This window comes from Pseudopipra pipra, chromosome 23 (genome assembly GCF_036250125.1).
Source record: "Pseudopipra pipra isolate bDixPip1 chromosome 23, bDixPip1.hap1, whole genome shotgun sequence".
Lineage (NCBI taxonomy): Eukaryota > Metazoa > Chordata > Aves > Passeriformes > Pipridae > Pseudopipra > Pseudopipra pipra.
This window is the reverse complement of record NC_087571.1, coordinates 191,485-218,507: the sequence shown is the minus strand read 5'-3', so window position 1 is coordinate 218,507 and position 27,023 is coordinate 191,485. Positions and strand designations below refer to the sequence as shown.

The following is a 27,023-nucleotide window of genomic DNA, read 5'->3' as shown; positions in this document are numbered from 1 at the left end:
TAAGCACACAACTATTTAATTAGATCTGGATGCTGGAAACTGCATCTTGCAGGCAACAGCCGCAGCCACAAAGAGTGAGGAGTTTCAATTTGTTACAGAAATCAATGTTTTTAGGATTTTTTTTCTGCTTATAACTACTGACTTCCATATGGAAACGCTGTCACAGGTAGAGGCACCTCTCCCAACCGGTTTGGCTCCTGCAATCTCACACAATACTTCCCCAAGGGAAGGAGCAATTAAGCTGCTGCCCCTTCTCAGCCACACGCGATTCCAAGATTGATGTTGTATTTGAAGTGACAGACTGTGAACAGGCTCTGCAACTGTGGCATTTCATTTAGAAGGCAGTACTTGACACATTGAAGCATTTGGAATTCCTGAAGTCTGGCTGTCTGCACAGTTGCATAATTTGAGCAGGGATAACCTACTTATAACTGGGAGAGGGAGAAAAATGTCAACAGACAACCCCTTCTACGTCAGGGGACATCTCCTTCCTTGTCACGTGCCAGCAGAAGCATCACTGCTTTGTCACAGTTTGACTTTCTTCTTGTTTAAACTAGTGGATTACAATGCTAAAAGAAGTGATATATCTGGAGATATACCACCAGATGTTCTCCCATACACTCAGACATTCTCTGAGCCCACTGAAAAAGAAGTTTACCAGATGTAATGGCCAAGGCCGGTGAAATAAGTTGTGAAATAACTCACACAAGTGTGAAGGACCCAAGACTTGGTCCTGGTTACACGAACACCTCACACACCACAGGCACCACACGTTCATTCACGAGGACTTAAAAATACTTTCAGCAAGTCATGGGATACAACCAAAACCAATGTTTGGGTGCTTGTTCAACCTCAGTCAGGGGGAAGCTGTATTTGCTTTTGATCCTCTTGGCAAACAGCTGACCAGACCCTCTGAACAGCACAATTCCCTACAGACACCACAGAATGAAACCACCCCTTTAGAAAGTGCCAGAGTTTATGATTAACCTCCTGTTGCAACAAACATGGCAAGGATTCAGTTTCACTCGCTCACTACTCCTCTTACGCACTGCGCAAGGAATACATAAGGACACTCTCCCCCCTCCAAGCCTCAGTCACAGAAACAGGAATTCTCTCACCCCGTAAACAAATCCAGTGTGATCCTCCCTCCTGACAAGTCAGCATCCCTGCAACACCCACCTGGGGAGACTAAAGTAGGGCTGGAAATTCCCTCCCCCTGGAAAGGGACTGCTTGGAGTGTTTGCACCAATTAAAGCTTCGGATTAAAACCAGCTGTTTAAATACAAGTAGTCTCAAGGGAGAGACACTTAGAGCTTTGTAACTGGTTTTTGGAATAAACAGTTTGATATCAGTGGCAGCATTTACACTGGGAGAGCCGTGTCTGAGTTCTCAGGTTCAGTTCCACCTCTGTAAATAGCTGTACTTAAACCCAGGCAAGGTCCTCAGGTGCATCACAACTCAGACCTGAGTCATGTGTAGACATCAAGTAAGAGACCTCCATGGCAGAAGAAAAACACTTTGCACTCAAAATACCCCAAAGGCTCCTGGATGCTGGTCTGTGACCTGCCTGCACAGGAGTCATTCCTACTCAGCATCATCTTGCAGGGTCCACAGAGCAGTGCCATAGGTGTGTCCCACATGTGAAAAACAACACATCACCTTGTCTATAGAAATACTCAGCTGGGAGCCAGGGATCAGCTCAGGACGGGAACTGGGAGACCTGCACCTCAGGAAGAGCTGCCAGGTGGCTACCTGGGGGATACACCCCAAGGAAAATAAAATAAAAATTTTGAAAGGGAAAAGGAAGAGCCTCGTGCCAAGCAAAAGCACAGGAGGAAAGCAGGGGCAAACATGTAACTAGGAAACCTGAGAAACTCCCCATGTGGGTACAGCAAACCAAGGGCCTCAGCTGAGGAAAACTATGAAAGCAGAAGACTTCTAGAAACGTCCCAGGATGGTTTGGGTTGGAAGAGGCCTTAAAGATTATCTTGTCCAACTCCCCTGCCATGGGCAGGGACACCTTCCACTAGCCCACGATGCTCCAAGCCCTGTCCAACCTGTCCATGGACACTTCCAGGGATGGGGCAGCCACAGCTTCTCTGGGCAACCTGTGCCAGGGCCTCCCCACCCTCCCAGGGAAGAATTCCTTCCCAATATCCCATCTAACCCTGCCCTCTGGCAGTGGGAAACCATTCCCCCTTGAACTGTCACTCCATGGCCTTGTCCAAAGGCCCTCTCTCTCTTGGAGCTGGAGTGCCTGGAGTGCCTCCTTTAGGTACTGGAAGCAGCTCGGAGGTCTCAGAAAAGATCCTGGAATGGACAAATTATGTATATGACCAGAAAAAGAGAAAGTGATGGTATTTTAGACCTGTGGGATCTGCAGATACCCAGGCAGTACAAAGGCTACTTGATTTTACTCTGGTGGACTGTTCAGCAAAGAAAACCTCAAAGCCAAAGCGAAAACCAAGGTAGGCTTAACCTGATAATATCACAGTGCAGGATCAACAGGGACCAGGAAGGCAAAAAGTGGGAATCTCAGCCATGAAAGGTGGAACAGGCAGCCAAGAAGAGACAAGCGGTGGGTACAGGGCTGACCTCCCTGGCACATGCAGCAGGGAAGAGCTGGGGGCAGGACCTGGAACAGCTGCCACAGGGCATCTCTGGGAACATCTGAGACATGAAAGGACAAAGTGGGAACCTTCTCCCTGGAAGCATGCAGGAGAAATGTCTGCCTGTCCCAAAGGCTACTGGTGAAACACTGGCTGCACCTTCCTGAGGTGTACAAACATACACAACATGGGATGCACCAGCTTTTGGCAGGAAATCAGTGGGATAACCCTCGTGTGTGTGTGGAGCAGGAGACACACATCCTTCATCAGTGGGCAGAACAGGCTCCACAGCACAGGAGATGGGCTGGAGGAGTCATCCCTCAGGCTCTGGAGGAGGACACGTCTCCTTGGGTGGGGAAAAACTTAGCACCTTTTTGTAGACAGGTAGGAGCCTCATGGAGTGGAGGATTTAACAGGCTCTGGAGGTCAAGCATGGAGTTGATTTCACCTTTACATGGAAACGGGGATAGCAGATTTTGTGAGGTACCGTGTGGGAAAGAGAGGCAACAGGCTCTGGGCAAGCAAGAAGCAGATTATACCCTCCCAAAATCTGCCAATGTTTATGTCTCTATAGCAATGTAATTCTGGATAGATGGAAGGAGAGCAGAAAAACACAGAGCAGGTCTGGGCAGGTGCATGGCCACAGAGGCAGCACAGCAGACCCCAGCAGATGGACACTAAAGAATGTGCAGAAGGGGCTGTTGTAGGAAAAAACCAAACAACAACACAAGAACAGCAGGCTCTGCCCAACAACTCGTGGGAATCCCTCTAATTCCTCCCATAAGCTGCAGTGGAGGCAGCAGGTATCCCGTTGGGATGCAGGAAACAACACAACTGCCCCTCGCACCCCCTGGAACTACAGGTTTGATGTGCACCCACGGGCCTGGGCAGTCACCCCTCAGGGCAGGGGACACCCAAGGAGGGGTGACACCGGGACAGGGGACAGGGGACACCCCCAAACACAGACACAGCGGCAGGGAACATCCCCGGAGGGAGGTGACACCCCCAAACAGTGGGACACGGGGCAGGGGACACCCCTAAACACCGGCACAAGGGCACGGCATACCCCCGGAGGGGCAAACACTTGCACAAGGGGCAGAGAACACCCTCGGAGGAAGGTGACACCCCCAAACACTGGCACAGGGGACACCCCCGGAGGGAGGGGACACCCTCGCCGCGGGAACCCTGCGGTGCGGCGCGAGGGTGACACGGCCCCGCGGGAGGGGAACACCCGGGCTGTGCAGCGCGCAACGGGATTCCCCGGGGGGCGAGCGCAGCCCCGGGGTCGCGGGGCACGGCCGGGAAACACCGGCAGGGGACGAGAATGAGGGGGGAGAGGGGCCGGGGCCGGAGCCCTCCCGCCCCCCGGCCCTGAGGGGAACCTGCGGCCGCCGCGCCACCGACCGCCCCCCTCCCGCCCCAGGCCTGGCCGCGCTTCCCGGTTACCTGCGGGCGGTCTGTGAGGCCGGGCCACTATCTGGGGGCCATGACGGCGGGACCGGGAGGCGGCGGGACGAGCGGGATATTTGGGATTTGGGGGGGGCGGAGGCCTCCGCCTCCCCCTCGGGCGGCGCGCGGGGGGCGGGGGGGGGGCGCGCGACCCCCCCACGCGAGGGGCGTGAGGGGCGCGCGCGCTGCGCGTGCACGGGGGGCGGGGGGAGCGCGCGCCGCCGGCAGAGCTCCCGCGCGCGCCCGCCCGGGCACTTTGTTTGTGTCCCACAATGCACCGCGCCGCCGGGGGCGGGGCCTCGCGCGTGCGCACGGAGCGGCACCGGCCGGCGGGGGCACCGGGAATGGGGGGATGGGAACGGGAACCGGGACCGGGGGGATGGGAACCGGGAACGAGAACCGAGGACAGGGGATGGGAACCAGGGACGGAGTCCGGGAACGGGAATAGGGGGATGGGAACCGGGAACGGAAACCAGGAACGAGAACGGGGGGATGGGGACCGGGACCGGGACCCAGGAATGGGAACGGGGAACGGGAACCGGGAATGGGAACCGGGAATGGGGGGATGGGGACCGGGAATGGGACAATGGGGACTGGGAATGGGGGAATGGGAACGGGGACCGGGACCAGGAACCGGGAATGGGGGGATGGGAACTGGGAACGGCGACTGAGAATGGGGGGACGGGAACCGGGGATAGGGACCAAAATGGGAACTGGGAATGGGAATGGGGGGGACGGGAACCGGGAATGGGAGGATGGGGACTGTGAATGGGAACCGGGAATGGGGGGATGGGGACTGTGAATGGGAACCGGGAGTGGGGGGGCCGGGGCTGTGTAACAGTGGGGGACGGTGTCCTAGTGCATCTTAGTGAGAGGTAATGGGGTCCAAGTGAACCCCAGGGTGGGGACAGGGTCCTAATGCACTGCAGTGGGAGGAGAGGAGTCTCAGTGCTCTATAATAGGGGGTAATGGGGCCCTAGTGGACCTCAATGGGGGGAAAGCGGTCCTAGTGCCACATAATGGGGTAACAGGGTCCTGTGGGTGTACCAGCATGGGGGTAATAGGGTCCCAGTGCACCTTAATGGGGGGTAATGGGGTCCCAGTGCCACCCAATGAGGGGTAATGGGGTCCCAGTGCACCCAAATAGTGGGAAAACAAGAGTCCCAAAACCATGCAAACCACCTCCAGTTTGCATCCCTCCCAATGAACTTTACAGTTAATGAGTCTCTCATTAATCCCCCCCGATAATTTGGCCCAAATCTGCACTAACTCAGGCTAAAATCGGTTTAATCTGATGGGATTAACAGAACCCCTTCCTCGAAGCCTTGTTTTGCAGTGGGGTTTTTGTTGTGTTTGGGGTTTTTTGTGGTGAGCACTCAGTGAATTGAAGCAGGAAAGAGACTGAACAGCCATGGTCCAAAAATGTTAATCAGCAGGAAAAAATCTAAAACCAGTCCCTGGAACAGCCATGACAAAAAGAAAAGAAGAGGCCAAACTTCCCTTGCACTGTTGTGAAAACTCTGGGATTCATTTAGATGATTCCTTGCAAAACTGGGAGGAGAATCGGAGCAGAGAGTTGGGCTCTGCTTAATTCCCTTTCACTTCCTCTTATCTTGGCTTTATATTCCCAGGGATCTGTATTGCAACCCTGATACACAGCAGCCTCCTGTTGCAACTCCTGTGTAAAGCAGGAGTAAAATAGAGCTGATTTCAGCCTATTATACGTGTGCAGGGGTTGTTTCCACTTTCATAAGACATAATTTTCAGGGAAATCCGCTCCTGGCTATCCATGGTAACTCCTGAATCACAGAGAATTAATACAACAACCTAAGGCTGCCATCCCTCACCTTCAAAATGCTCTGAAAAGTCTCGATCAAGGAGTGTTTGATGGTGAAACTGTTGTAGATGGAGTGATCTAAATCAACCAAGAACCAATGCTGGTTCCTGTAGATGCAGAATCAGATTTGCCCTTTCTCACTGGCTCTGTAGATGTGGTTGTTGCATCTTTAAAATGGTTTCAAAATGATGATTTGTAACCATTTCAGGAATAAAGCATCAGGTGGGAGCAGCAGAGACCTTGGTCAGTGCTGTGGGTTGTTACACGTGCTTGTATCCAGCTCGAGACTTGCTCTGAGCAGGACACAAGGGAAATCAGGTCCAAACTACCCAAATTCATGTCTGGAAGACATGAAATTCAGCGTGGCCTGTGCCCTCACATCCTCCAAGTAAGGCATTCATACCACCAGCCTTTAAACCTGCTCCATGAGGCCTGGAAATAAACCATAAAACTTCAAAATGAAGGACCACTGACTTTCTTTTTAAAGGAATTAATTCATTAATAAACTGATCATTCCTGGATGCAGGAAAGATGGTAGGTTTGGGACTCTCAGAGCACCCTATATATCATCACCATGGAAGGGCACATCAGCCTCCCCAGCCTGGCTCCAATCTCAGTTTCCTCTCCCTGCAGCAGGAAAGGCTGTTTACTAATAACAGTTTATTAGCCCTCGATACCTGGAGAGGTTCTCCAGTGATTCCCAGATCCATGGCATTTGCTGGAATAAACCAGGGAAGAAGCTGTATTGATTTCCACATGCTCAGGTTTTCCAAGCTACTGGGTTGTCCTTTATTACTCTGCTTTTTCCATGGAGTTGCAGTTCCTCAGTGAGAGGTGTTGCAAGGAAATGCCAAAATACAGACTCCCGGTATTTTCCCGGTGATGGGTTTTGCTCTTACACACATTTTAGAACATCCTGGGATTGATTTGTGGACATAGGTGGAGCAACACCAACATAAACCCTGAGTAATTCAGTGGTAGAGCTGGTTTGTGCATCTGCCACCCATTTGTTGGAACAGAGAGGGAGCTCAGGAGTTCCTTCCTGAACTACCTGGAATTTGATGGATATAAATCACGGGAGAAAGCTTTCAAAGGGGTTCCCATCTGCAACATGAGTGGAGGCTGTGCCATCCCCTTAAAGTCTCCTTTGTCTGTCTAAACAAATCCTGATTTCCCATCCACCCAGGACTTCTCCCATCCATCCCTAGGGGGTGGTCCCTTGCTTTAACCCTTGAATCTCTCCCTTGTTATCCCCATTCAAGGAACCAGAAGGTGCAACTCCTGGCTGGAAGCTGGTTTATCCTCTTTTTGCAGCCTGTAGGGTGTGTTTTCCTGTTCTTCAGTTGCTCATGGAGCAAATCCTTAGCTGCTGGGAGCCTGCTCCTGGCAGGATGCATCCATTAACACCCAAACCAAATGACACCTTCCCTGCACAGCATTCCCTCCCTGACCCCATCAGCTCCAGAGGAAAAACCTCTTTGCTCCCACCCTCGAGGGCTTGCTGCCTACTCCTGAGTTATCACTGGAGAGCAGGAACTGTCTCTTCTGCATCCTCATGCCTGTTGCTCCAGGGCTCAGTTAATCAGCTTTAGCTCAATCCTGCTGACTCCTCTCTTCAGAAACTCCTGATTTTCTCCTGGCATTGGGAGGATTTATGTCCTCTCCAGGCCTGTGAACGCTTTGCCTGGCCCTCAATGAGCGTAGTCCTGCGGGTTGAAGCATGCTGGTCGGTAGGGGAGGAAGCTGAAGCAGGAGTTTAGGAGAGAAACCTGTTTTCTAAAATGCTTTGAATTGCAACAGCAATTTAGACCCTTTAAAATGCCAAGGAACCAGACTAGTTGCTTGGTCACCTGAAGATAAATTTGACAGGTGTCTGTATGGAAAAAAGAGTGATCTACCAGAGCAGAGGAGTTGTAAGACCAGGATGGATGAGCTGAGCATGGGATAATGGCAGAAAAGGGACATCATGGTTCTAGGACATGTCAGGAAGGATGTTCCTGACAGAAATAAGGATGGATTTGTGGCTGGAGCACCAGGTGCTGGTGTGACCTTGCTGGGAGACTGTGGTCACTTCAGTCCAAGGATAATAAATCCAGCCCAGAGCTGAGGAGGGTGTTTTATGAGGTGAGCTTTGCAAACTCTAGCAAAATAAGGCTGGAAGAGGGTATGAAACCACCCTTTCAACACATACCTGGTGATGCTCATGCCTGGGGGAGCAGCCTCGGGCATCCTACATCCTCTGAAAGTGCCTTATAAGAGGAAATATGCCCATAAAATATAATTACCCCCAACTGGGGAGCAGCATTATGTGCAGCAAAGGCTGGGAGGATCCAGTCTGTAAATAATTTCCCCCTGATGGAACTACAGAGATGCATTTCCGCCCTCTGGTTTCCATTGCCTCTGGGGTACAACTGTGAATATGGTGACAAAGAACTTCCCATAAGATTAACTTCTTGTCCCACAGTTTGCTTTCTTATCCCACTATTCTTTTCTAAAATGTTAAATGATGATGGTTATGTTGCTATAATTAATTAAGGGCTTTTCCCCCAGCCTGGTAATATCCTGAAGCCTTTGGCATTGTTTGAAATTCCAATTATTCAACTCCAACCCAACAAAACAACAGAGTGGAAATGTGGGGGAAAAGCCAGGCAGGCTGTCACCTTAATGAGCTGAACCCCAGGGGCTGTCCGGGCGCCAGGGGAAGTCATGTGAAATGAATGTCACACCTGGTTATAAATAGGGTGGCAGGAGTCACTGTGCCCATGGACATGGGGACACGGCCCTTAACCCTTTCCCTTGCCCTCCCACAGGGGTGAACACAGGCAGCCTCTGCAGCATCCTTTTCCTGCTCCATCAGTAACAAGCTCATGCTTATTCCAATGAAATGGCTCCAAAATCTCCATTGCCAAATCCCAAATTCCAGCCCTCCTGTTGTTTCCGAAGTCAATCTATAGAGAGACAGCACCAAATTGCCACTGCCTATAGCTGTTACGTAGTTAAGCCAAGGAGTCAACATCCCCTCTGGTTTAGCCCTGTTTAGGCTATATTTCCTCCTACAAAGTACAAGAATTATCTCTGTGTATAAATAACCTATATGATTTCTGTCATATATATATATAGGTAAATATAGTATGCATATGTATCTATAATATATATGATTTATATATAGATATAGCCCTGTTAGGCTGTATGTCCTCCTAGTAAGTACAAGAATTATCTATATGCATAAAGCGATATACTTTCTATATGTTATGTATCTATAAAATATATGATGTATCATGTACCTATTACATCATGTATATATAGATATAATATTAGCATAGGACCACAGAATTCATATATAATAGAATTTATAGAATATACAGAATAATAGAATATATAGAATAAAATATATAACATAGAATATATAATAGAATGCATTATTATAAAACAGTATGATATAATAAAATAATATAATACATAACAGAATTCTATAATATGTATTTAGAGATACACTGTACATGTATAGAGAGGAGGGAGGTACTCACAAGGCAACTACAAAACGGATGATTCACAATTTCAGTGGAATAATTTTTGCTTGTGGGTTTTGTCTATTTGCTCATGTATTTTCATTCAGCATCTTAAAACTGAATGAACCATTTATTTAAGGCTCAATAAGACAAGGAAAAAGGATATTTAAGTTATTGCTTCTGGGATAGAGATAAAAATACTATATCCTGAGAAAAGTGCAAATAGAGACAAATGCGAAGAGGTAAAAGGCAGGAAATCCTTTATTGAAAGGGAAAAGGCAGAACCACAAACAGACTGTTTTCAAAATTAAAAACAAATACAAACAAGAGGCTAAAACCTGAAAAATTATAATTTTTTTCCCCTCCCCTTAAAATGCAAGTCCCAAGCTTAATTTTGGTTGGATTTGTTATGCTCACACAGTTCGGTTGGTGCTCCAGGGAGGAGGGAGACACCAAAGACCAGAGAGGTTAAACGATGAGCAAAGACATCCCTTCTCTACCTCACTGCAGCTTTTGGAGAGGGGATGTAGGAGCAGCATGTTAAAACACGGTCTTTTTATTTTTTCTCTCTTTTTTTCGTGTTTTTTTTTTCCTCCTTTCCAGACGGCTACTGTACAAAACCAAACAGAAATTTATAATAAATACCTAACCCAAGAGGCTCAGTACATTGCTACAATCCTTCACTGAAGGGAAACATATATATACATATATATATATCCTAGTATATAACTTCTTTGACTTAAATCAGCATAAAGGTTCGTGTTTCTACGGAAGCCTAAGGCAAGAATCCCACTTACCATCACCCAGACCCCACACCTCAACCGAGCAGGGTCCCCATCCTCCTCTTCCTCACTGGAAAAACAGCAGGATTTGCCCACAACAGGGAGTTCTTAGGAAGCTCAGGGATTATAAAAAAACTGGAAGAGCCCCTCGGCGTGCATGACTCCTGTGTGATAAATACAGACAATTTCCTTGGCACTGGCTCAGGCTGATATTCCTGTCCTGTCCTAAATGCTGGTTGTTACACTGGAGAGGAGACACATGCTGGCTTGGAGTTAGAAGCCTCATAGACTCAAAGGGGGAAAAGAAAATAACCCTGCAAGGCTACATGACTTTAACATCCAGCTATTTTTTAGAGCTTAAATTCCTGGAGATTAATTAGCAGACACAGAACACTGCCCGAAGGTAGATCTGAACCACAGCCCAAACAGCTCTGCATTCAAACTCTGCATCTGGCCTTTAGTTTTCCTTCCTTCCCTAAAGAAACAGAGCCAAGCCCTCAGTACCCTCAGTCCTGGGCTGTAGCTCTCTTGGTTTTGACAGGAATCATCTATGGGAGATAAAACAGGAGTATTTCATATTTTCAGGCATGGCTTTAGGGGATCCCATCCCATCCCATTCCTGCCTGGACAGTGAGGAAAGGGTCTCACATGAGCTTAGCTCAGGCAAAAAGGTTCGCTCTGTAATTATAAATGGGGAAGCTCAGACATCAAAAATTCCAGCCCTCCTCCCCTTCCTATGAGAAAAAGGCAGATCCCGCTGGAAATTCAACATTTTGCTGCCAAAAGGGAAGCCAAGGAAGGGTACGAGAGAGGAGCCTGGAGACACCAAATTGCTTGTGATATCAAAACCTTCCCAAATTCCATCCCCGCTCCCCAGGCACTGGCTGCTGCCAGAACATAGATCACTTTGGAAAGGGCAAAGTTCAGGGGCTGAGCAGCCTCCGTGCTGGGGCCAGGCAGCAGCCAGGCTGGGGAAAGGCATCTGGTTGCTTCCTGCTGCGAAAGAAGAGCTCCAGCCTCGCCAGGCTCGGTTTTGGACTGAGAATTGCTCAAGGAAGGCTGGAGCTGGCGTCAGATCTGAGCAACTTCAATATCCCGGGAAAGCAGAGGTGGAGAGTGGCATCAGTGACCTCTGGGAAGGTCCTGGGCAAGGACCTCTACAGGTCCTGGGCTTATCCTGCTGCAAGCCAGGTTAGCAAATTAACTCCAAAATTCAAGCAGAGATGAAAAAAAATGAGTCTGCAGGGGCCTGAAAGCAAAGGATGGGAGAGGAAAGGCTGGCACACCAGAGTGTCCGCTCCAGAGAAGGAGTGGGATATTGCAATGGGCATTTCACAGCCAGAGCACTGCAGAATTAGCAATTAATTAATCCTCACAGCAGCCCTGTAAGCCAGATCAGGTGTAATTAAGCCTTGGTTTTAAAGCTGGGGAAATGGGGACATGGGTGGGGTAGCAGCTCTAGGAATAACTCTGCAGATGTTGGGGGTGTTCGGAGAAGGAGAAGAGGGTTGTCAGTTTGTGGATTATAAATTTAGCAGAAACCACCATGAACACCTCACCTGTTCTGCCTAACTCATGCCAGGATCTTGTCCTCAGCTTATTCCTGCTCCCATCCAAACAAGCAATTTATCTCCCAAGTTAACCCACAGCTGATAAAACACTTCTCATGCTCAAGGACACCCAGGCTGCTGCAGGGAGGGGACAGCAACCCATTCCACACCTTTTGCACAGGGATCCCAATTTTATCAGCAAAGCCACCCACCCTGGACCTCCTTGACCTGCAGCTGGGACAGGGTGATGGCAAATCCGGGCTCCACATTTTCTCCCAGTGAACCTCCCAAAAGGAATCTGCAACCACGTTCAGCCACAGCTCTTCGGAAACACCCTATGCTTATTTTTCCCTTTAAATTACAACTTGCCTGTGAGCAGCCAGCCAGAGAGAAAGGAAAAAAGAAAGAAAAAGAAGTGATTCCTCCTCATTTTGCCACCATTATTCCTCACTCTGAGGTAGACATCAATGGGGTGAGGATGAACCACTGGAGAGTGGTTGGTTGTCTGGCAAGCAAGCCTACGGCACCCTTGCTGTCCTGCCCTAGCATGGTGGGATCCCACAGCATCCTTGGCTCCGCGAATTCTGGCGTGGCTCAGCACTGCTGCAGGACACAGGCGGCTGTGGCTGGTGGTGGCCCTGGAGAGCTGCATTTCTCCGGGGCAGTGATTTTCCCGGTGTAATCGATGCAAGAGGCATTGCGTGTCCGCACGCCCTCACCACAAGTTTGGGAGCAGGGAGACCAGGGGCCCAGGCGCCAGAGAGGGCACGGCATGTCTCCACAGGGCTTTATGTCCTCAGGTTTGAGGGATTTGTCACAGGTGGAGGAGGTTTGACCTTCCACATCCCGGCAATCCACTGTCCGCCGCTGCCAGCCGGAGCCGCACGTCTTGGAGCACTCAGACCAGTCACCCAGGACCCACTGGGAGTTCAGCATCGGGCGGATGACATTGGGCGACTTCTTCTCTTTGCCCTTCTGCTTGCTGAATGGGATGTCCTTGGGGATGAAGAAGGTGTACTTGACTTTTGGTGGGAAGACCTCACTGGCGATGGTCAGCAGCTGCACAGTCAAGGGCTCCGGGAGCTGTCGGAAGCTCTGCAGCCTCTCCAGGGTTGTCATGGAGCCGCTGTATTTCAGGATGGTTCCCTTAATGAGGATGTCCTGCTCCATGGCTGAGATGGCAAAGTCTCCGTTCAGCAGGTACTTTCCCTCAAGGGTCCTCAGGGCCAGGTAATTCCCATCGTGCCGGACCCCGCGGTGGCTGCGCTGCTTGATGTCGATGTTGGTGGCTCCGGCTGGGATGGTGACGATGTCGTTGTAGCCATATCTGCACGGAGCAAAGGGACACTTATTTTCCAAGACTTATAAAGAGAAGACCCATGTAGTGAATAGCACTTGAGATCATGGCTCTGAACCCATCTCTCCATAACCCCGAGCACTCCAGAGCCAGAGGTATTGCAGATGTGCCAGATGTGAGCTCAGCTGGGAGATTTCACTGAATTAGATGGGAAAATGAGCAATGAAATCAAATGAACAGCCACATGGCAACCAGCCTTAGTGGAAAATTCCCCTTGCTCCTTTCCTTTGGAAATAGGTGAAGTATTTGTGAAAGCGTGTCACTGGTGATGCTGAAGGCATAGATATAGAACAGCAGAATAGGAGAGAGCATCTGCACCCTCAGCATCTTTGGAAGGCTTTTGCAGCCACCACTACATTGCAGAAGCAATCCCACTGGAGGACACAGAGGGCATTCCCATGCCAGGGAAGCATTTCCCTGCAAAGCCAGCCAGACCCTATCCCTGGAGCTCCGGAGATAGCACCCACAAGGCTTCAGCACTGGTGCCCTCAGCACTGTGACTCACGCCGTGGGGCCCCAGGACAGCTTTCCATGTGTCCCTATGGTGGATGCTGCGGTCAGTAATTAGGTTCAGAGTATTTTGGAAAAAAGCTTTTGAGTCAAACTCTGCTCTACGTCATCCTGGCCTCCCTCACCCTGATCTTAATGGGATCTCTTCTTGGCTGTAGCTCCTGCACTAATCTCCCTTTAGTCAACCGCAAACAATTCATAGGAGGGTGGAAGCCCCATTTCACTAGTTCCCTGGAAGGAAACCATTTAGGAAATCTAATTTGCCTGCGTGAGTCAACTCTCCACATGGAATTGGATGCGTTGGCCTTTTGTTACAATCCTTCCAACAAAAGCCTTAACTTCTGCTCCTTGGCAAAGCGACAGGGATGTTGGGTGAGGGAAGTGTCCTCAATGTCCATGACCCAGGATTCCAATTCACCCCCAAACCCAGGGGAAAGTTTTGAACTATTTATATCACATGTCAGCCCTCAAAGATGTGTCCAACTCCCTGCACAGGGGTGAAATGTGCATTGTAAACTCCTCTGGGCAGCACATTTATGCGCAGTGGTCTTCTGAGCCCATCGTATTAGTTATTACTTTAGGAAATAAACTCAACTTGGCTTGTGTAAAGCTGCCCTGAAACAAACTGAGTGTAAGCCCTGGAGTCTGGGGAGGAGCCCAGGCTATTGCAATGCCACCTGGCTGAGAGTGCTGGCACAGAGTTCTAATATTCCTAGTCTAGCACTTCAGCCATAAAAGAGGAGAATGAGAGGGGATGCTGTTTTTTCTTCCCCAACCTATCCCTGCAGAATCCTTCTCCCTGGTGCCTTACTTGGATCTGTTGAGCGAGCCGGATATCTTCCTGCACGTGGAGCCATTACCACCACACACCCCACACTTGTCCAGCTTCTTGGAGGACCCAACGATGTGATCACAACCAGCCTTGATGCACTGCCCGTGGACACAAATGGAGAGGGTCTCCGGGCCACACAGCGTCCCATCAATCACCTGAGAAAGAAGGATGCAGAGCAGCAATTAGTGGATGAGTTCTGAAATGGGGTATGTTGCCGCTGTATTTTGGTGCTGAAAAATTCTCCAGAGCAGTTAATTAGGGGTGAGATAAGAAAAGGTTTATTCTGCCAAGGCAAGATGTTACAGGATGCGTGCGCAGGCCGTGCCTGAGAGGTTACATTTTATAATACCATCCATCCAATCCCAGATGTGTCCACCCTGTGGCCTTTACTCTGGTCCGCCCTGGGTCCGCCCCCTTAAAATGAGTCTGGGGTGTATTTCGGGACCCCCCCTTCCTCCCATCTTCAGCATCATCAGAGCACAAAGGGTACATAGTTACCTAATTCCTGACCTATTCTGTGGTTTAGGCCTTGATATGCTGTTCTGCCAACAATCTAGGCCTTGCCTTGACAAAAGACTAAACATTTCTATTAGATTTGGGGCTATGAGTGATATAGGGAGGATAGAATGGGGTAAGAGGGTTAAGGAATGTATAAACAAGGGTGCTAGAGAAAGGGAAAGGGACAAGGGACAAAAAGGGGGGGGGAGGTTGCTGCTTTTAAAATCTACTTCCACTACTTATAAAACTTACAAGTTTTAAAAAAATAAAAAAAACATTAGGGCCTTAAGGCATCAGGTACATAGGGGTGATTCCAATCACCAGGTATCTTACTTTGGCCTCAAAGACTTTGAACTCGCTCCTCCCTCGGGCTCTGCAGAAGAGCTTGCACCGGTCCCGAGGGGACACTCCTGCATACTTGGGAACCCACTCCAGGCGATTCCCTTCCAGATCCGTGAAATTGTAGCTGTTGTACTTCTCACACTGCTGCTCCCGAAAGCTCTTCCCTGAAAGGGAAGGAGAAACACGACTCAAAACTGTGGGAAGCCAGCAGGAACCACTGTCCTTGGCCATCAGAGAAATCTGGAAGCGAGCTGAGGAGAAGAGGAGTGAGCTGAGGAGCATGTGGTGAGCATGCAGAGGAGGGTTATCACAGAGAAGAGGTCCCACACACTCTCCACCCAGCCAGAGAGGGTCACAGCCCCCAGCAAAAGGCTGTTGCCCCCCCAAATATGAATATTCAAGGAAGAGCAGAGCAATCCTTGGTGATGTATTCTGGAGGAGCAGGAGTGGGAGGTGAGTGTGCATTTGGTGGGCACTCCTTACCATCTGGTGGGCACTCCTCAGTGTGGCAGGACTGGTACTTGGTCCTCTGGCCCTCGCAGTAGCTCCCACCATGCTGGGGCTTGGGGCTGTCGCAGTGCCGGTGGGAGAACTGGACGCCTCCACCGCAGCTCCGTGAGCAGGAGCCCCAGGGGCTCCAGGGGCCCCAGCTACCATCCACTGCCGGCTGCAAGAGGCCACGAGAAAGTTATTGATCCACTCTGAGCTTGTCCATGCCCGGCTGCTCAGTCCCAGGGTGAGCAAAGGTCTGGAGCAACACTAAAATCTCCACCCAGCCCTGATCCAGAAAAGTACTTTGGCACATACGAAGCTAATACTGACTTCCATCAGTCTGTTCATGTGCTTAAAGTTAAGCTGGGCTTTAAGTCTTTTGCTGACCGACTCTGAAACCGCTGCTAATTCCCCCAGCAGGGCAAAAAGTGATGATTTAATTGCAGATCTGCACTGCTTGTTCTGGGTCAGACTCATTCGTACCTCGGCAGCAGACTTTATGACCTGGACTTGCCGGTAATAAAAATTAATGAAGGAGACACATCCAGAAATAAAGCAGCCAAATCCAAAGCCAGTCAAGGAGATGGCAGGGCTGGGGTCAGAGGTTTGGGAATCCCAAAGGGTAAGCCCCAGGCAATCATTCCCCAATCCCCCATTACCTGGGGTTTCAGGGCATCCTGTGGCACACAGCGCCCGTCCCAGCACAGCCCGTCGGCTTTGCAGGGTGTCCCGTCGGCCCAGGGCAAGCTGCCGTTCTTGGTGTGGCAGAGGGGCTCCCCACTGCCCGTCCTGCACCAGAGCTGGGCACAGATGTCCTGCTCTGTGGTGTTGGGGCAGTGCTGGAAGTCCTTCCCGAAGATCTGCTGGCATTGCTGGTCCAGGCTGTACAGGGCTCTTTGACCGGGCAGCTCGGCAGGCAGGGACAGGGCCTCAGCTGGGGCATCCAGCAGGCAGTCACCTGGGAAAAGTTCAGGAATTAGGCTGGAGTTGGACCATCAGGGCTTGGATTGCACCAAGCAGGGCACCCCCAGCCTCCTCTGAGGTCTGGTTTGACTCTTCCTTTGCCCCACATGCCCCTCCACCTGTTGCAGAGAGCCTGAACAATTAATGAAAAGGTGGGTTTGAGTGCTGAGGCTGCTGAGCTGAGGCTTACCATGCCCTCCATCCAGGAACTCGGTGAGGTACATGGCGCTGCAGGGAGACCAGGGCTGGGTCTTGTTCAAGTGGATGAAGAGAGCAGCCATCATATGGTGCTCGCCAAGAGGTCCAAAGAGCCGCTCGCAGTTCTTGGAGTCATCATGGGGCATGCTGAGCACATGGCCTGGGGAGCAGAGGGCACTGTGAGTGCAGCCCCCCAGCATCAGAGAGCTGCAGCCCCCCAGCCCAACTCCTGGGCAGCTGGGAGCATCGATAAGGTACCAAACAGCTTCTACTGCTGCAAAAGCCATTTGCCTCCATAAATCAAAATGAATAAAAACCTGCTTGCTCCATCTCAGTGGTATGGCCCATTGTATGCTGGCTAAAGCAGCACAAATTCATACAATCCCCAAATGGTTTGGGTTGGAAAAAACTTAAAGTTCATCTTGTTCCACCCCCTGCCATGGGCAGGGACACCTTTCACTAGACCAGGTTGGTCCAAGCCCTGTCCAGCCTGGCCTTGAGCACTTTCAGGGATGGGGCAGCCACAGCTTCTCTAGGAAAAAATTAGTCAGTGCAGGAATGACAAACCAAGGGAGATATGTGCTTGATTCCACATCTGAGCTCATCACAACAGGTAAATCATGAAATCATTAACGTTGGAAAAGACCTCCAAGATCAACAAGTCCAACCTTTGACTGATCACCACCTTGTCACTAGACCAAAGCACTGAGTGCCACATCCAGTTGTTCCTTGAAGATCTCCAGGGATGGGGACTCCACCACCTCCCAGGGCAGCCCCTTCCAATGCTTGACAACCCTTTCAGTGCAGAAACTCTTCCAGAACCAGTGTAAATGCACCAATTTACAACAATTTGGGTACTTCTAACAGCCTTTGCTGCTGCAAAACAGCTTCTACCAGTGCCAGAAGCTCCCCACACTGCCCAAGGTCTGGCAGGTGGTCCCCAGCTGGGAGATGGTGGTGCTGGGCTGTGCTGTGTTATAACCCCTCCCAGCAGCAGGGCTGGAAAAATCAGACTCCCCCTCAGGAAGGGATGTGTTACCCAGTTCATGAGCCAGGGTGTAGGCTGCCTGCAGGCCCTCGTCCTCGATCACCGAGCAGCTCTTGTTGCGGTCGCACATGGTGCCAATATCTGCCACTCCCAGCGTGTCGCAGCTTTGGTGTCCACAGAAGTCCTGTTTGTGAGCAGCACCGAGGGGGTCAGGCAGGGTGAAGGAGTCCCACGTTCAGCTCCAACATCTCTGTGGGCAACCCACTGGTGGTCTGCACCCCAAATGAAACCATCCCCCTGCAACTACTTTGCTGCAATCTCCATTTTTTGCATGGTGGGGCATCAACCTCCATGGTCAACCCTCTTCTCTCCCTCCATGGACACCTTGACCCCTCTACCGCCCAGAGCACTCCCCAGGAATGCTGACCTGTCTGGTGAGCAGGATGGCCGTGTCATAGTGCTCTGGGTGCCGGTCGCTCAGCGGGTTGAACCTTTGCTGCCAACTGCAGAAGTTCCTCAGGGTAAGCCCTCCATTGTCCGACACCTCTGGCCCCGCTGCCGCCTCCTCCACCACCAGCACCTTCACCACCACCAGGTTGATGGAGTTTTTCAGGCTAGGGTGCTTGTAGATATGAGCAGCCATGGACATCAGGGTCAGGACGTGGTTCTGCAGGGAAGGAGAGGGGCAGGCAGAGCCTGGATAAAACCTTTGTTTTGAGGCTCTTTTTTTTGCTCAGAAAGGAGAAATCAGCCTCATTTATGAAGCCCACCACATCCAGAGCGCAAGTTGATGGACTCAGTGCTGCCTTTCTAAAGTGATGTTACCCTCTAACAGCAGAAGGGATAGGCAGCACAAGCCCATCCCTGCATCCCCTTCTCCAGCTACTGCGTCTTACATGCCATGCCCTTTGCACCCAGAAATCCCTAGGGAGGAATTTTCTTATGGAAAACCTGCGTTCTGGAGAGTTCCCTGCATATTCCCCAAAGCATTAACCCTGCCCTCGCCGCCTCGGGGTGGGAAATACTTCACAGATAACATTTCACTGTTGCAAAACCACCTGTGATGGTCACAGGGTTTGAACCTGACATCTTTGGTGACAAACTGGGCCCAAAACACTCTGGCAGCCAAGTCTTTGCCCCGCAGCATCCCCTGCTTGCAGACTGGGGTGACCAGGGATTACTTCATATGTCAACCGCGCCAGTGATGTTTACGCTGATGTAAACATCTTATCGGAGCATCGAAATTCCTCCTCTGCTTGGCACTGCTCACAGCCCCGAGTCAGGAGAAAAAAATGCACCTATTACACAACATAGTGTTGGGAAAGAGAAAGTGGCTTCTCTCCTCCCCAGACAGATTACACCCTGCGGTCTCAATTCGGAGCCTAATTAAACTTGAAGGACTCAATGGGAGCCCTCTCTGATGGCCAAGTTTCACCCAAAATTCACCATTCCCTGAGCAGAGTGCTCTGTGTACTCATCCATCACAATACTGCCAGGACAATGCCACTCTCTTGGACACAAAATGCCATTTTCTTAGTAAATGAGGGAGATGTTGAGGGAGATACAGCATATTTGCTTCTTCCCCAGGGCACCTGTGGCTATTTTAAATTATTCTGCCACATTTTATCCCATCACTGGCAGCTCCACGTAAACAGATGTTTCATTTCAGCAAGATGTATCCCAAGTACTCTCCAGCTCATTATCCAAGGGCAGGCCCCAGGGAGGCTGATGGGAGCAGGGAATAGACTGGTTTATTTAGACTGGCCAGATCTCCCTGACATGACTCACATCCCAGCCCCAAACATGCAACAAATGTCACGGAAAAGTCACCGCCAAGGCAAGAAACCCGGGCGAGATCCCCACAAGTGGCTGCTCCATGAGCTGGGGGAACTGTTTACCCTCTAGGGGAAATCCATTGGGATCCTTCCGAAAAATATCACAAACCCTTCCTAAAATTAAGCCCCTGAAGATCTAGAAGGATGCTGTGCTGGAGCTCTGCATCATGGGATCATCACTCATTTCCAAGGGAATAAATCCAGCTGTATCTTTGTCTAACCTATTACAGGTTTTCCCAGTTTTTACCCGGGAGCTCTCAGTCCCTATCACAAATCCCCTGGGACACTGACCCTCACATCCTCAGAGGTACATCCTCAGAGGTACAAGAAACTCTTTTGGCAGTAGGAACAGAGGGACTTGGAAAACATCCATCCATCTTCCCTGTGTCTGGAAAGGGAAGATGGAAAGCGAACTGAACAAACAGCTCTTTAGTGCAGATTAAAAGGTCAAATTCACTTGTTTCACCATCTGGTGTCTATTTATACCCATCCCTGGCCTGTGCAGGCATTGGTTGGGTTTCAGATGGACCCCAACTGCTCCAGGGAGAGCAGCAATCCACCTGCACGGCTGCTCGGCCAAGGGTTTGGAGTCATGGCCAAAAGCAAATTATGGGATCCCCAGGGCTCAGGAGAGGCCAACTGAGCACTTTCGGCCAACAAATGCTGTGGATGAGCTGAATCCCACTCATCCCAACCTCCCTGTGCCTCTGCAAACAGGCTCTGGCTTGATAAGCCACCTAGGAGGGAATGTGCCCTCTCCAACATTTCCTTCCCACCACGGAGGCTGTGGATGCAGGTGTTGGGATCAGATTCAGGGCAGCATTTTGGGTCAGGTTTGGGGAGCCCAGAGCTGCAAACAGACTGGTTTCTGCCTCCTTGCAAGGCACTGCAGCCCCACAGGCACAAGGAGCTTCCCTGCCATTTCCAACCAGAATCCAGGGAGATCTTGGCAGGATTTCTGTCCAGCTGGTAAACACAGATGGAAAATCAGCCTCTTACCTGCTCTGGGGGGAGAGGACACCAGTGTGAGCCAGAGAGGGTCATGGAGCATCCCTCCTCTGTCCCAGGTGTCCAGGCACTATGCAGGGTGATGTTCCCACAAAAGCTCCTACCTTGCTTCTCCCCAGCTGCAAACCTTGGTTCCTACTGCTCTCAAGAAGATCAAATTCCACCCATTCCACCACCCACCCCCTGCCCAAAAATGAGGAGGGATGCCTTTTTTCTGACACACCTGCACCACAGCAGCTCCGAAATCTCTCCTACCACAGCGCTGCTGGGTCTGGGAGAGCCCTGAGTGAGGTACTGCCCTACAGGAGCCTTCCAGCAGCAAACAGCACAGGCAGAGCGATAGTGAAGGGAAAAATAAATACAAATCAGAGTGAGGGGAACTGAAGTGGTTGCTTTTAACCTCAGAACATTGAAGGATTTCACTTTCTCATATAGGGTCTTGCAAAACCTCTGCTTACATTCCCCTTTGTGGGAACCACTCAGAAGCTGAAGTCTACAGAGATCCCCAAACTGTGGGGTTTATTTTTAATTATTATCATTACTTTGGTGGGTGAAACTGCTCCTACACAGACAGTATTACTGTGGTATGCACAAAACGATGTAATATCACTGGATCCCAGAACAGGATGGCAGGGAGCACCCGTGGAACACCCCAGCACAACCTCCCTCCAACAGTGTGAGGGGATCAATGTTCAACCCAACCTGGGGCTGCAGGATTGTTTGTTGGTTGGATTTGGTTTGGTTTTTCCCCTCCTTTTTCTCCCTAGAAGCCAGAATTTCCGCAGAGAGGGAAAAGAGGAAAGAAATGCCGCAATTTCCGGAGCACAGACAGATGGAAGGAAGCAAACCGATGGTCAGATGCTGCCCAGTTTTTAAAAAACCACTGGTAAAAACATTCCAGGCTGTCCCTCTCCCCACAGCACTGTCGGTGTGCCACCCCCTGGCTCGGGTACCCAGGGGCTGCCAGCTGCCCTTCCAGCCTTCTCCTGTGGTTGGAGGCCAAGAATTCCCTTGCAAAAATGTGGAAGGAAGCCAAAGGAAATGGGAGGCAAGCCAGGGGAGACAGGGCCACCTTGCCAGCCTGCCCCTGTGCCTGGCTGCCCTCCTGCCTTCCTAGCTCCCTGCCCATCCCTGTTCTCTTTGCCATAGGGTTTTTTTTCCCACCTTCCTTTCCCTCTTTGCTGGACTGCAAAGAGTCCATCCCTGTTTGGGGCAGGGGAAACTGAGGCACATGCAGACTTTCAGCACCTCTCCAGAGGCACGGACGGAGTAAAACCCCATCCAGAGAGCAGCCCAGGGCAGGAACACTGCAGTTTGGGTTGCTCCAGTGGGAGCCAGCTCCTTTCATGCTGCATATTTCATTCCAAACCCCTGTAACACAGCAGCTGTTCAACATCCCAGTGTGACGTGAGTGCATCAGCCAGAGCAATATTTAGGGAAGCTGCCTGGTCCTTCAACCCCTGGCACCAAAGTGGATGCAGGCTCAGGGTCACACCCAGGGGACGAATCCCAGAGGAAAAGCTGGCTGATGGCATTACCAGCACAGGTCCCCCTTTGCAAAGATCCCCTTTAATCCCACCCAGGTTGCCTTTGGGACGGCCTCAGGAGGGGCTGGCTCCTTTTGTCAAGGGATTAAGTGAATTTACCCACTCAAGCTGCAAAATATCCCAAAGCAAGTGGAGGAGCTAGACAGGAGGGGTGTCCTGAGGCTCTGGGGTAGCTTTGGATTTACCTCCAGGATCACTTTGACAGTGGGAGAGCCAGCAGCAGGACCCTGGCAGTGCCCCATGCCATGCACTCCAGCATCCATCTGCTCTGAGAGGGAAGGGATTGCAACAGCACTCCTAAAAACTCATAAATCTGCCTGGAAAAAACACAGGAGTCAGCGAGGAACCCTGGCTTAGCCAGCGTGATCTGATTCTGCCCCGGTCCTCAGTCATTACCAACCCTTGGAGTCAGGGATGGCAGATTCCTCACTTGCAAGACGGGAAAGGGGATTGCAGCCATCGTGTTTGCAGAAGAAAGCTTGGAAATGCGTCCCATCTGCACCCAAGAGACTGGAGAAATCCCACCACAGGAATCCCATCTGGTTGCCAATTGGCTGGGGATGCTGTGGCTGGTTTTTGGAACTGCCTGGTGTTTGAGGTGTCTAGGCAGAATGTCCCTGAGCCACGGAGAACAGCCCAGCTGCAGGTGCTCACCCCTTCTGCATGTCTCTAGCCTCAGCTTCCCCTGCCAAAACCCCCACTTAATTCTAGTAGTGATGCTCACAGTCCTTTTCCAAGCATTTTGGGTTCTCTGCAGGAAAAACAAGAAGGATAACTCATGTGTCCAGCCTGGAGCCTCACTCCCATACCTATATAAGTGGGCTCTTCCCAATCACTGCAGGCTACATCCTGCCACATCCTCACAGGATTTAGTGCTTAGCACTGTCCTGCTGTTAATGCCCCCTAAAATACCCCATCCCCTGCAAATCATCAAGCCAAAAGAATGACTAAACCCCTAAATTTCAAGTCTAGTTCTGCTCTCACTTCACCATCCCCTCCTGGTTTACACACAAGTATTGACGGAGGTAGCATTAAGCTCTTATTATCTAAATTAGGTTAACAGCTGAGCTATAAGGCTCAAATTGATTAGAAATAAACCATTAACAGCATTTCCCCAACAACAGCATATTGATTGTAACTTGCAATGCTTGAGTGCATGTTATGTTGGCTCTTCTGCTCGAGCTGTTACAGCTTATGTAAGAAAATAACTGGGAATACAAACGATGCTGGTGACGTTTAATAAATATTTGGTAACTGAAGTGTGGTTACGGGCAGAAAACTCATTATATAAATATGGTTTCTTCTGACTCACCATTTCTGCTCCCTGGGCATCTCCTAGTCAGCTCTCTAAGATCTCACCAGCCTATGCCATTGCTTTTTTTGGCCCCAAAAACGTAGGTATTTAGGGAGAAGTTGAGATGGCTATTTGGTCTCCTGACTTAGCAGTGACTGTGCATTTTTGTTCTTGAGAACAAAAGACACAGAAACATAGCAGGTGGCTTTTTTTTTTAACTGCTACATGAGAGCTGGTAGAAGTTTTCTCCAAAATATTAAACATTGCTCTGTTCATCCAAGACAAGACCTGCAAAGGTTTTCTTCCCATTCTTGAGAGATGATGCAAAAATATTGCTCCTGGGGGCAAAGAAATGATGGGGAAACGGGAGTCAAGCACGCTGGAGGCTCTCTGATGACTAAGGAGGGAGCTGGGAGGCAGCAGCACCCAGCCCAGGGCTGGAGCAGCCAAACTAGGGCAGGGTACTAGCCTTGCAGCTCCTCTGTTATGTTCACGTGCAGCTCATCCTCCTTCTGACTTCCCAGATTTACCCAGAGGGTTGTTACTTTTTCCCCGAGTTCAAGCTGGGCATTATCAGGATTTCCCCCACCCCAAATGTATCACTTTATTTGTAACAGGAGTCACACCCTCGGGTGTTGCTTTAAAACTATTAGGTGCCCAGCTAGCTGCAGTAGATGCACTGAAACCTGAGTGATGCTGAGCAGCTGAAATCAGCTGGAGCCCTAAGATTTAGCCCTAAGATTTAGCACAAGGTCCAGCCTGGCCTGAGCAGGGCTGGAATTAAAACACTGCTTTGTTAGGAGCAGAGAAGCCCCCAGGGGAAGGATAAAGCCGGCAGAAGTGGCAGAACCCCTGGTTTCAGCTGCCTGACCGCTCCTGCTGACCTCCAGCTTCCGGGCCTCCTCTGCCAGCCCACTGCAGAGGACGAGCAGTTTCGGTGCACAATTATCCCCTGCAAAGACCCCAGAACGTTTCAGACCGAACAAACCTGAATTTGGACCCAAACAACCCATCCCTGAAGGGTTGGGGTGGGGAGCTGACTTTGCCAAAGGCATGGAAAACAACCTGGTGCTGATGAAGAAGGCTCATCAACAGCCCTGGAGGTGGGTGTGGGGGGCTGAGGCACCAGTCTCTGCTCCTGGGGTCTCTACAGAGAGAACTTTTAAGGAGAGGGGGAATTCTTGGCACTGGTGGCTGAGGCAAAGAGCTGTTCCTCCATCTGCTCGGTGTTAACAGGTGGCTCAGGAGCAGGACTGTGCATTACTCAGCCCTTGGGTTATTTACTATTTGGCCCCGACTCCCATCCAGAAGAGAGTGAAACCCATCGCTTTGCAGCGCCGCTCTTTCCTTGTAGCAGGACAGGCATTAACTCCCTCTGTCTCTCCTCTTTGGGGGCACCAGACTGACAGGACATGACGACGGTGCCCAGCCTGTGCACACACAGGCTCGCTGGGTCTGGGAAAAGGTCCCCAAACATTGACTGAACCCCATAGATCAACCCTGCAGCCTTTGCCTCGGGGATTTACAGTCCCTACACAGCAAAGGAAGGTGGGAACAAAGCCAAGGTCCCCGCACCCTGTCCCTCTCACCCAAGGTGATCCCTGGTGTCCCAGGGCTGGGGGAATCGGGAGGACGAGGGAGAACCCGGTAGAGGGCAGGCAAAGGGGGATAGGAAGGGGATGGAGAGGTTGTGGGGATGGAGGAGGCGGAGAGGCAAGGGGTATAGGAACAGGAGGGGACAGAGAGATGAAGGGATGTGTGTGCAGGGGGGATGGAGCACTGAAGGGGATGGAGGGGACAGAGAGGCAGCGGGGGCTACAGGAATGTAGATGGCAGAAGGCAGACAGGACGCTGGGATGGGGACAGGAAGGGACACAGGATGCGGGGCGGGAGGGATGGAAGACAGAGGGATGGAGGGGAAGGAGGGGCAGCGAGATCAGAAGATGGAGGGATGAATGAGGATGGAGGAGTGGTGGGGACTGGGACAGGAGGGGACAGCGGGATACAGGGCAGGGGGACAGAGGACACCGCCAGCCCTTACCTCCACGTCCTCCCCGTAGAACCGCACCATGGAGGCATCAGCCACCAACAGCGTCTCCACGTAGCGCGCCTGGGACACGAACCGCCTGGCCCTGCGGCGCGGCTCCCCAGCCCCGCGGCCGCTCCCGGTGGGACGCACTCCCGGCGGGGCCGCGCGGCGCCGCAGCCGGTGCGGGCGCGTCCAGGGCGGCCCGGGCTGGGAGTGCCCGAGCGGCTGCAGCTCGTAGGCCGCCCCGTCGAGAAGGAAAGCGGCGCGGAGGCCGCTCCCGCCGCAGCGGCTGAGCACGGCGGGCGCCTCGGGGCTCCCCTCGACGGCGCCCGCGTAGAAGCAGCCCCGGCGCGGCGGGGGCGGCGGCGGGCGGCGGGCCCCCAGGCGCTGGAGGCGGAGGCGGGGGGCCAGGAACGCGTTGTCGGGGCGGAGGCGGAGGACGACAGCGCGGCCGAAGGCGGCCAGGCGCAGGGCCAGCTGCCCCGACGGCGCGGGCAGGCGGGCGGGCAGCACTGGCTGCGCGTCCCGCGGGGGCGGCGGCGGCAGCGCCCACGCGTGGCACAGCAGCAGCAGGTGGAGAGGGGCCCGGCCCCCCAGCAGCGCCCGCCGCCCCATTCCCGCAAGGCCCCGAACCCCCCGGGCTCTCCCCCGCAGCCTCCGCGCCGGCCGCCGAGCCCGCTGTATTTATACTTTCTCCCCCCGGCTTTGACATAAGAGGTTTATTTTTGATCTCTCGCTGTTCTCCCCACTCCCCTCCCCTGCCAGCCGGAGCCTGGGGGAGGAGGAGAAGTGAAAGAGAAAAAAAAAAAGCGGCGAAAAGGAAAAAAAAAAGAAGAAAAGAAGAAGAAGCAGAGAAAAAACACACACACACAAAAAAAACCAAGGAAAAAGAAAAGACGACGACGAAGCGGGGGGGGGGGGGGGGGGGGGAAGAAAAAAACCCCAACAACCCACTTTTGGATGCGATTTGAGGCCAATCAGACGCAGGCAGCCCCGCCTGCCTCCGAGTGTCAACTCCAGCCTGTTGCTCTTCCAGCATTAACCCCTTCTGCAGGCCCAGCTCTTCCCGCCCTGGTCTGATCCTGCCCAGGCTCGGGGGGGGGGGGGGGGGGGGGACCTGGGGACTAATTCCTCTCCCGTTTCCCTCAGCATCCCTTCCCAGTTGGAAAGCACCCGGCCCTTGCCAGCTGGAGAACATCTTGTTTCAGAAGGTGCCTCCGGAGGTTCCCATGTCCTTCCCATAGCCAGGGACAGAGAGGGCTTTGGGCCCTCGGGGAAAACTCCAACAGGGACACATGTACAAGGAGTTTCCATGCCTTGAACCAACAGCTGGATCCACATGGGGTTTCCTCCAGCTGGAACAAGGCAATGGGCTAAATAAGACTTCTGCAAAA

The 27,023-nt window shown here is 51.7% G+C and overlaps 2 protein-coding genes across 3 annotated transcripts in view; both read right to left on the bottom strand.

Annotated features, from left to right (window-relative positions):
- Positions 1–4,299, bottom strand: part of ZBTB44 (zinc finger and BTB domain containing 44) — a 36,882-nt gene extending 32,583 nt beyond the window's left edge. For both annotated transcript variants that reach the window (XM_064634598.1, XM_064634599.1), the window contains exon 1: positions 4,056–4,299. The gene's annotated coding sequence lies outside the window, so the exon portion shown is untranslated. The remainder of the gene's footprint in view (positions 1–4,055) is intronic.
- Positions 4,300–9,647: 5,348 nt separating this feature from the next.
- Positions 9,648–26,259, bottom strand: ADAMTS8 (ADAM metallopeptidase with thrombospondin type 1 motif 8). Its single transcript, XM_064634515.1, has 9 exons — positions 25,642–26,259; positions 18,344–18,583; positions 17,968–18,100; positions 16,921–17,088; positions 16,427–16,725; positions 15,759–15,942; positions 15,267–15,439; positions 14,415–14,590; positions 9,648–13,063 (listed from the first exon to the last, which is right to left on the bottom strand). The coding sequence occupies exons 1-9, from the start codon at positions 26,242–26,244 to the stop codon at positions 12,331–12,333; spliced, it is 2,709 nt and encodes a 902-aa protein (XP_064490585.1). The 5' UTR covers positions 26,245–26,259; the 3' UTR covers positions 9,648–12,330.
- Positions 26,260–27,023: the final 764 nt, after the last annotated feature.

Coding starts and splice junctions, on each gene's coding strand:
- ADAMTS8 (XM_064634515.1), bottom strand. CDS start 26,244: ATGGGGCGGCGGGCGCTGCTGGGGGGCCGGGCCCCTCTCCACCTGCTG. Junction 14,591..15,266: donor TCAAAGTCTTTGAGGCCAAA/GTAAGATACCTG, acceptor CTTCTTTCTCAG/GTGATTGATGGGACGCTGTG. Junction 13,064..14,414: donor GGCTCGCTCAACAGATCCAA/GTAAGGCACCAG, acceptor TGCTCCGTGCAG/ATATGGCTACAACGACATCG.